General features: G+C 55.1%; 1 protein-coding gene across 1 annotated transcript; it reads left to right on the top strand.

Annotated features, from left to right (window-relative positions):
* Window positions 1–1,356: 1,356 nt before the first annotated feature.
* Window positions 1,357–5,103, top strand: TRIM56 (tripartite motif containing 56; the record flags this gene model as incomplete). Its single annotated transcript, XM_079944890.1, has 4 exons — window positions 1,357–1,632; window positions 1,734–1,798; window positions 2,614–2,725; window positions 2,835–5,103. The coding sequence occupies exons 3-4, from the start codon at window positions 2,658–2,660 to the stop codon at window positions 5,101–5,103; spliced, it is 2,337 nt and encodes a 778-aa protein (XP_079801016.1). The 5' UTR covers window positions 1,357–1,632; window positions 1,734–1,798; window positions 2,614–2,657.
* Between the last annotated feature and the right edge of the window lie 5,060 nt (window positions 5,104–10,163).

Raw genomic sequence — 10,163 nt, 5'->3', positions numbered from 1 at the left:
AACCTATCTTGTTGATCTTTGTCTATTGCACAGCACATGGCATGCCGTCTGACTGCAGCAGACATCCAGAAAATCGTCCTTGGATTCACACAGACAAACATACACGGAGCCTTACACATGCGCAGACGTGTGCACACGCTTAGGGACACACGCCAATACATTTTTCTGTGCTCATCTTGGCTGACCGTCGGGTCTGCAGCGTTCAACTGCGCTGACCACCTCCTCCTCTGGAAGTACAGCATTCTCCACCCCTGGCTCCTGGGACCTACTCTTGCTTGGATTTCAATCTACCTCTCTGGAAGTACCTCTCAGCCTCCTTCGCGCCCCAGCTCCTCCCCAACTTGCCCTTAAATGTCTTTGTTCCACATAGCGCCATCTCGGCCCTGCCCTTCTCACTTTGGACCTGTTGGGTGACTTCATCAGAACCAAAGATACATTTGCAAAAGTCTAGAAAAGTCATAATCCGGGTTAGCAGCAGCAAAGCTCTCCGTTCTGACTTCCAGAACTGCAAAACCTGAAGGACTTCCTACCCTCCTTCCGGCACCTCCCTCCAAAGGGACAGTCACAGGACCCACGGCTTCTTTCACCTGTAGCAGCTGCTCACACGTGAGGCTCCCATCCTCCACCCTCCTCTCTGCCCCTAGTGGCGCTGTGTCAGCTCAGACCCCTCCACTTTTCACCTGGACCCATGGTCAGGCCCCCCGTCTATTCTGTTGGCCGCTGCCGGAGTGAGCTCTCACCGGTTCTGTTTCCTCGCGAAGTCCCATCACTGTGGATAAAGCGATGCATACATGGGCAGCGGTGTGACGAATCAACTACGGCAAGATGTTAACCGTAGAATCTAAGGGGTAGGTACAGGAGTGCGCGTTCCAATCCTCTCAACTCCTTTGTGCTTCAAAATTTTCAGAAGATGTTGGGGGAAATACCCTTCAATGGTTTCTTTTGGCTTTTGGGATTAAACTCAGACCCCTTCGCGTAGAACATAAGGCCCTCTGTGATCTGGCCGTTGCCTCACCCTCTGTAACCTCATCTGCTACCACTCACATATCCCTTTCCCACAAGCCATCCTGAATTACTTGGATCCCACAGCAGAGTCGTGGTATTTCATTCCTCTGAGCCCTCGGACTTGCTGTTCCCGATTCCTAGAATGCCTTTCCCTGCGTTCTTCTTGGGTGATCCCTAACCCCCATGCACTCTTCTGACTCATCTCAAGTGACACCTCCTCCAGGAAGCCTTTGCTGACTCCTCCTTTCGAGGCCCCTTATCTGGTTCCCACAGCCCCTCCCGTATCTCAGCAGAGATTTATAGTACGAAGGGCCTCGCCTAAGACTGGGTTGTCAGATATGCAGCAGCAATGGAACCCTGGCCTGAGGACGGGGCTCTAGTTACCCTACGCCTCCGAATCACCTATGATCTCTCATTTCTTCCCTCAGAGGACGCATCCTCAGGCATCTGCCCTGCCTTTGCGCCAAACACACTTAGCAGGCTGAGCGAATCCTCGGGCTCAAACTGACAAGCCAACCTCGGCAACTCCAGCCGCCAAAGCTGTCCTGGCCCCGGAGCCCCGGAGCCTGCTGGCGGGGGCTGTGCCCTGCTGGTGGTGGAGGCCCCCGAGGAAGCGCTCCAGGCAGGGTAGGGAGGAAGGCGGGGCCTGCGGCTGTACAAGTCGGTGTCCCGGGCCTGGGACGGAAGTTGCAGAAGTACAATTAGTTTCAGTTTTGTTTCTCTTTCAGGAGCCCAGCAACAGCAGCGCCAGGGCCTCGGGGGCCCCCACTCCGGGTCCTGGAGCCCCGGCTAGGTAAGGAGAGGGGCTTGGAGGGCGACTGAAGGGACAGCTGAACTGGAGGGGGTGGGGGAAGGGGGAGAGCGGGAGGAAGGGGAAGGGAGTGGGGAGAGGGACCCAGAAGGCGGGAGGAGAGGGGAGGAGAGGGGAGGCTTCCCCCGCGGGGCCAGAGATCCGAGACTTCCTGGGGAAGACCCCCTCCCACTCTCTGAGCTCTCCAGCCAGCCCCTGCTTTCTGGAAGTTTGGGGGAAATCCCCCAAGTTTCTTTATCAAGTATTTCACAGCCACTGTGCAGGGAGCTGGGGGCATTCACAGCTGATCCTCATGTGACTCCTACCCTCCAGAGGCTTCTAGGAAAGCAGGAGGCCTCTTGCAGCAGGAAAGGCTGAAAGAAAAGGGCTGGAGGAGATGGGGCAAAGGCTACGCGGTGACCCTGAGTTTGAGGAACTGGAAGGAAAGAGCGAGGCGGCCCCTTCCTCTCACGCATCCTTCTGCCTGTTCATTTCAGGATAGTCGAGGCAGGAAGTGGGGCCCTCACAACCCGTAATGCCGCTGCCAGGGCCTAGGAGGCAGGTGTACGGGGCTGTGGGAATTGGGGTCCCTCATACTCCCCCACTCTCCGGGAGTCAAGGCACATCTGCCCACCCAGACCCTCGGCGGGTCCTCTGTGCCCTCCCCTCACCTGGCATCCCACCCCCAGCAGGACCCCCAGGATCTATTCACGCCTGACTCGCATCCCATGTGCCACAAGGCCTGTCAGTGGGGGACACCGATCGTTACACCGGCAGGTCTCTAAGGCTGTGCTTCTTGGTGTTGTCATATCTCGCAGGGCCTGACATGCAAAAGCGGCCTTTACTTTTTCATAGTTGCTGAATGTCTGCAGGGAGGAGGGAGGCGGCTCTTTCTCTCAAGAGACCAGAAGAAAATTCCTGGCCATTCAGGTGAGACCCCAGACCTGGTGGGGCTTGAGGATGGGGGAGAGGTGAGAGGGCAGGTGGGGGCCACCGCGGAGGTGCCCTCTGTCCTCTGACCCCGACCCCTCGCTTGCAGAATGGTTTCCCAGGGCTCCTCGCCCTCCCTGCTGGAGGCCCTGAGCAGCGACTTCCTAGCCTGTAAAATCTGCCTGGAGCAGCTGCGGGTGCCCAAAACGTTGCCCTGCCTGCATACCTACTGCCAGGACTGCCTGGCCCAGTTGGCCGAGGGCAGCCACCTCCGATGCCCTGAGTGCCGCGAGACTGTGCCTGTGCCGCCCACGGGCGTGGCTGCCTTCAAGACCAACTTCTTTGTCAACGGGCTCCTGGATTTGGTGAAGGCCCGAGCCGGTGGAGACCTGCGCGCAGGGAAGCCGGCCTGTGCACTGTGCCCGCTGATGGGGGGCGCCAGCGCGGGGGGGCCAGCCACAGCCCGGTGCCTGGACTGCGCCGACGACTTGTGCCAGGCCTGTGCCGATGGGCACCGCTGCACTCGGCAGACCCACAGCCACCGAGTGGTGGACCTGGTGGGCTACAGGGCAGGGTGGTACGACGAGGAGGCCCGGGAGCGCCAGGCGGCCCAGTGTCCCCAGCACCCGGGGGAGTCCCTGCGCTTCCTTTGCCAGCCCTGCTCCCAGCTGCTGTGCCGGGAGTGTCGCCTGGACCCCCACCTGGACCACCCCTGCCTGCCCCTGGCCGAGGCTGTGCGTGCCCGGAGGCCAGGCCTCGAGGAGCTACTGGCGGGCGTGGACAGCAACCTGGCCGAGCTGGAGGCCACCCGGCTGGCGGAAGAGGAAGCCTTGGCCTGTCTGCGGGAGCAGGCAGCCAAGGTGGGCACGCAGGTGGAGGAGGCAGCCGAGGGGGTCCTCCGGGCCCTCCTGGCCCAGAAGCAGGAGGTGCTGGGGCAGCTGCGGGCCCACGTGGAGGCTGCCGAGGAGGCTGCACGGGAGAGGCTGGGGGAGCTGGAGAGCCGGGCACAGGTGGCCAGGGAGGCGGCCGCCTTTGCCCGTCGCGTGCTCAGCCTGGGTCGGGAGGCCGAGATACTCTCGCTGGAGGGGGCAATTGCCCAAAGGCTTCAGCAGCTGCAGCGTTGTCCCTGGATGCCTGGGCCAGCCCCCTGCCTGCTGCCCCAGCTGGAGCTCCATCCTGGACTCCTGGACAAGAACCGCCAGCTGCTAAGGCTCTCCTTTCAGGAGCAGCAGCCCCAGAAGGACAGCGGGAAAGACGGAGCCAGAAGCCAGGGAGGCGCTGCAACCCCGCCCCAGAGCAGGGACGGAGCCCAGACCCCAAAGCAGGACAGCGCGCAGCCGCCCCAGGAAGATGGAGCCCAGACCCTAAAGGCGGAGAGAGCCGAGACGCCCCAAGAAGATGGAGCCCAGACCCCGAAAGAGGGCAGAGCCCAGACACCCCAGGAAGATGGAGGAGCCCAGTCCCCAAGGGGCGGCCGATCCAACAAGAAGAGGAAGTTCAAAGGCAGGCTCAAGTCCGTTTCCCGGGAGCCCAGCCCAGCACCTGGGCCGAACCTGGAGGGCTCTGGCCTCCTCCCCAGGCCCATCTTTTTCTGCAGCTTCCCCACACGGATGCCGGGGGACAAGCGGTCTCCGCGGATCACCGGGCTGTGTCCCTTTGGCTCCCGGGAGATCCTGGTGGCAGATGAGCAGAACAGGGCCCTGAAGCGCTTCTCCCTCAATGGCGACTACAAGGGCGCGGTGCCCGTCCCCGAGGGCTGCTCCCCGTGCAGCGTGGCCGCCCTGCAGGACGCCGTGGCCTTCTCGGCTGGCGCTCGCCTCTATCTCATCCGCCCCAACGGCGAGGTGCAGTGGCGCCGGGCGCTGAGCCTCTGCCAGGCCAGCCACGCCGTGGCCGCCATGCCGAGCGGGGACCGGGTGGCCGTCAGCGTGTCAGGCCACGTGGAGGTGTACAACATGGAAGGCAGCCTGGCCACCCGGTTTATCCCTGGGGGCAAGGCCAGCCGGGGCCTGCGGGCGCTAGTGTTCCTGACCACCAGCCCCCAGGGCAATTTCGTGGGGTCAGATTGGCAGCAGAGTAGCCTGGTGGTCTGTGACGGGCTGGGCCAGGTGATCGGGGAGTACCGGGGGCCGGGCCTGCACGGCTGCCAGCCAGGCTCTGTGTCCGTGGATAAGAAGGGCTACATCTTTCTGACCCTTCGGGAGGTCAACAAGGTGGTGATCCTCGATCCGAAGGGGTCGCTGCTCGGTGACTTCCTGACGGCCTATCACGGCCTGGAAAAGCCCCGGGTGACCACCATGGTGGATGGCAGGTACCTGGTTGTGTCCCTCAGTAATGGGACCATCCATGTCTTTCGGGTCCGCCCTCCTGACAGTTAAAGGGCTGGGACTGGAGAGACACTTCGGGGTGGGGGGACTGGGGGGGTAGAGAGAAGGGAAGCAGGGCGGCCCGAGGGACGTGGTGGCCGAGGGCATTCTCCCAGAGAGCAGGGGTTGGCAACTTTTCAAGGTGAAGTGCGAAACCGCTCTTCAGGTGCGCAGGAATAGGGACCAAGGCGGGTGGCATGGCCGTAACCCTCGGAAGCGGAGGAGGAGGGGTTGGAGGGGTACTGGGCATTAATGCTTCTTGCTTTTGCTGGGGGTGACTGCCACTGCCGCCGCCGTAGAGTCTAGGTTTCCAAGATGTGTAAGCTAGTCCTGATTTGAGTTCTTTAAAACCATTCCTGATGGGGTAGCCCAGGGAGAGTCTTGGGGAAGTGGGTAGAAATAGTCCTTTAAGCCCAGGGCTTGAAGGGTATGTGAGGTATGTACTTTCTGGAAGAGAGCTGAGAACCCCCTCCCCTCTGACTTGAATGGGACGCACCAAGTCAGAAGAGGTCTGGGATTTTGAACCCGGCCATAAATGGCATCTTCCACCAGCCTCGGCTGGGAAGTTGAGGCTCCTCTGATAATGGCGTCCCCCAGTGAGGTGCGGGCTGGACTTCATGGGGGACCAAGTATAGACACAAGCCGAGGCCAACAGGCGTTTACCTTTAAGTCCGTGAAGAGAATGTGCTACTAGAAAATGGAACCCGGCAGGGTTGGAGTCTAAAACACAGGGTTCTGAGTGTGAGACAAGGGGAGACCCTGGGTCTTACCCCCTGACTTCCACCACCCCTCACCTCCAAGCCAACCTGAGGCCAGACCTATGTAGGATTTAAAACCTTTTCTTTTCTGATGTCTTTACACTTCCTGGAGTTTATTTTTAGCCCCCTCTTAGTTTTCTGGCACAATTCCTTTTGAGAAATTGTGGCTGCACTAAGGGGTTGAAGGCATTTGTCCATATTGCCGTTATGGGTGGGGAAAAAACCTAAGGCTAGAGGCCAGGTGCGGGACTCAGGGGCCAAACCGGTTGGAAGACCTGGGAAGTCGGTAGTGGGGCTGGGATGGGCGGAGGGGTGAAAATCTCATGGAGGGATCCCATCAGAAGGGAGCCGTGACCACCGGCCTTTTGCACAGGCTGTGGCAGCGGTGGAACTGAGGTGGACATGTTTAGCCAGGGGCTGTTGAGAGGTGACCAAAGGGAATAATATGTAAGGATCATGGGCAATGAGTGTTCATGGGAACCAGAGAGATTTTGGACAAGTCCAGATGGAAAATGCAGGACATTAGGTGTAGGGAAAAGAAAATCTGTTTCCAGGGAGGTCGTTGATTGTTTAATGAAGTGAAAGGGGAAATCATCAATGTTAGGTGGACAAATTCAATTATATAAAATTTTGAAATGTATGCACAGGAAAGAAGAACGAAGATTAAAGGAAAATCAATGAGATGAGGAAATGACGGAGCATTGATCTAAGGAGTCTCCAGTATATGGAGCGACTAAACAGATCTACTTGGTCAAATGACCAAATAAGCCGTATACCCAAGGGGAACGCACACAGGCCAGGACACATAAAATGAAACATAAAATAAAATCGACCACTTGCATTCGTCAAAAATACATTTTAAAAAATATGTCGTGGGGAAATAGACCCCTGGCACTATAAATGATGCTTCCTGGTGAACAGTTTGGCAATTCTTGACAAAAGTCAAAGAAGTGATTATAAGACGAAGTTATCACACTTTGGGGAGTACATTCTGGGAAAAGGATACAAAAGGAAAAAACGTATCTGCACACAGGTATTTGTGGCCACCCTGTCTATTACAGTCTTTGACAGGAAACAGCTCAGCTTAGCTCGCCAATTCTGGCTAGACCAGAATCTAGCCAAGTAGACTGTGTTCTACCAGGACAGTGAGCTGCTGCCTTCATGGATGACAATTATGAGAACTATTTAGGAGAATATGATGTTATATGATGCAATCGTAAGCCAAAAAAAAAAGATTTTGGCTTTCTGTTCATGTAATGATAGCAACAAGATAAAACCATGTCTGAATAGTTACCGAATGGAAATAGGTTCAAAATGTGTAAATAGTCAGTGATTGGGGAGATTGGGTTCTTTTTATTTCATGCTGTTATTCATATACGCACATTTCTACTTCAGTTATTACTGTCCGTTAAATAACATATATGCTTGACTACTTCAGAAAAATACACTCAAGAATAACTACTGGATTTGTGAATGAATGTGTCAGAATAAGTGAGACTGTTCTGTCAGGGGTAGGGGTGGGGGGCTAGGCAGGAGTCAGGAGGAGAATCCCAGCCAGTCAGGACCCAGCAGGGAGGAAGTTTCGTCAGAGCAGGGTCCTGTCTGGTGACTGACCAAGGAATCTGCCCTGGGAAGTTTGCAGAGGTCAGGTGGTCCCCGTGGGTGGTCCCCGTGGGTGATCGGTCATTGTGGAGTGTCCAGAGACAGGGGAAGGTCTTACTGAGTTCACCAACTAATTCAGACCAACTGGAAGCCAAGCGGCGGTTCTGCAGAACCAGCTGGTTTAAGATGAGATGCACGAGTCGGGTGCCGTGTCTGTCTTCTTTGCAGCTCTCTCTACAGAGTCAGCACAGTGACGGCTCCTAGTAGGTGCTCTGTAAACGCCTGTGGAGTGAATTGATGTCTAGAAAATGCCAGGTTGTCCAAAACTTTGGCTTGTGGGAAATCTCCAGTAGGGGGCACTGTGGACACAGCCTACCATAAGCCTCCAGGAGACTGGCTCAGCTCTAAGTCACAAAAGAGGTGAAATTCGCGAGTCCTTCTTATATGTCCTGGGCAGGGGGTGGGGGTGGGGGGTCCTGGCCTCTAGGGGATAAATACCTTCAGGTTTGCAGAGCCGCATGGGAGCCACGTGCAGAGGGCCCGGCTGGTGGAATGGCTGCAGTCAAGTGGCTCACCCCTGAGGCAGGAATAGAGAACTTCCAGAAGGAAATATCACCTGGATTCAGGAAGAGAATCCCACAGATGCTCTAAAGATGAAGGAGGCACAGGGCTTTCCATGATGCTGTAAGAAGCTTGGGGAGTCAGGCACTGGACGATTGACAGACTTACTGAATTTTCCTCGTGAAGGGGTAGGGGTGGGAAGGCACAGAACATGGCAAAATGTGAAACGGATGAGAAGTATAGCATTGAGCATAATTTGGAGGTAAAATCCTCAGTGCCCCAACTGTCACCTGGGAATCCTAAATCCCAGCACAGAAAGCACTGCTCGGTGCGGAGAGAGAGTTCTCGGCTCAACTACAGATGTTAAGTAATAGGAACATTGTGAAAGATCCGACATCCGCACCCTGCATTGGACTATGACAAGGATCGCTCATTCCTTGTGCTGTTTGGAACTCTCCAGATCGTGTAGGAAAGGAGAATGCCGTTCGGGTAGAGAGAAAGGGAGTAGAGAACCTTGTTCATATTCTCTGTGCTTAAAAAAGGAAGGTGAGGGCTTCCCTGGTGGCGCAGTGGTTGAGAGTCCGCCTGCCGATGCAGGGGACACGGGTTCGAGCCCTGGTCTGGGAGGATCCCACATGCCGCGGAGCAACTAGGCCCGTGAGCCATGGCCGCTGAGCCTGCACGTCTGGAGCCTGTGCTCCGCAACAAGAGAGGCCGCGATAGTGAGAGGCCCGCGCACCATGATGAAGAGTGGCCCCCGCTTGCCACAACTAGAGAAAGCCCTCGCACAGAAACGAAGACCCAACACAGCCATAAATAAATAAATAAATAAATAAATTTAAATGCTAAATCATATCTTTAAAAAAAAAAAAAAAAAGGAAGGTGAATGAGGCAGTGGAGACCTGGGTTGAATGCTGGCTCTTCCAACTAAATAGCTGTGTGATGTTGGTCTAGCTCCCTAACCTCTCTGAACCTCAGTTTCTACATCAGTAAAATAGCGATAATAGTATTCACCATGCCCGCCTCACGGGGTGGTGGTAAGGACTGGCTGAGAGGCATAGAGAAGGATTTTGTACCCCATAAAGCTCAAATCTGCAGTCTTGGTTGGGAAAAATTTTAACCGACTTTAGCACTGACTTATTTTCCATCAGGGTAAGCTTGAATGGGGATATTGTGCGCATGCATTGTGAGGGGAAAACTCGAGGACGTCTGGGTAGAGTTGTGACCTGCTTCTCCTTTGGAGGAGACTGTTCTGTTTCGCTTTCCAGCAGTTATTTGGAGAAGCCATTTGCTAAGACACAGCAGTGACCATAGGAGCAGAAGGGACCAATGGCCAGCTTGCTAAGACTAAGGCCAGCTGAGAATCAGGCTGTACTAATGAAGGCCTGACAGCCATAGACATTTAGAAGAAATTCAAAATGGCAAGAGTAGCCCAATTTTTTGGTAATTTAGAGAAAATATAATTTGGGAGAAAATAACTCTTCTTTCGCTGTAGTCTTATTATTACTATATCTATAATGCCATGTCATCAAATAATCTACAGAGATAATATTCCAGAGGGGCAGACATTCAAGAGAGAAGTCAGAAGTCTTCCGAGGAAATTGATGAGGTTGGTGACCTGAGCTGGGCGAGATGTGATAAGTGGGTGCCAAGATCAAGGTGTTGGACCATTTCTCCTGGGCAGGTCAGCTGAGAACTAGAGTTATCTCGTAAGTCAGGTGGGAGATTGGATGGGGATGCAGAGTTCTGTTTGGGGGAGAAAATGGTCTTGGACTAGCTGGGGCAGGGAGCTGCCAGAGAGAGTGCTCAAGAAGACGTTCCCATTAGGAGAAAGACGAAGTTCAGATGCAGGCTTAGGAAAACAGGTAACTTGACAGAAGGTAACAAAACCAGCCTACCCAACTGATTCATGAATGTAGTTTAATTAAATGAGTCTGGATGGGAACAAAAATAGGTCACAGAGTGATTGGAGGTGTGGAGAAGGCTCAACAGGGTCTGGCTGACCTCACCCTCACCTGAAGCCTGGGTGAGGAATCTTTGGGACCGGGTGGAGAGGGGACCGTCTGTAAAGAGGCAATTAGGAAGTAGTTTGGGGAGGTTTTGGAACGCTATCTGACTTGTCTTCAGAGAAAGTTTGAACTGGCTGCATTA

Source organism: Stenella coeruleoalba (genome assembly GCF_951394435.1).
Source record: "Stenella coeruleoalba genome assembly, chromosome: 15".
NCBI lineage: Eukaryota > Metazoa > Chordata > Mammalia > Artiodactyla > Delphinidae > Stenella > Stenella coeruleoalba.
Note: the sequence above shows the minus strand (reverse complement) of the source record. Positions and strands in the feature narration are given on the sequence as shown.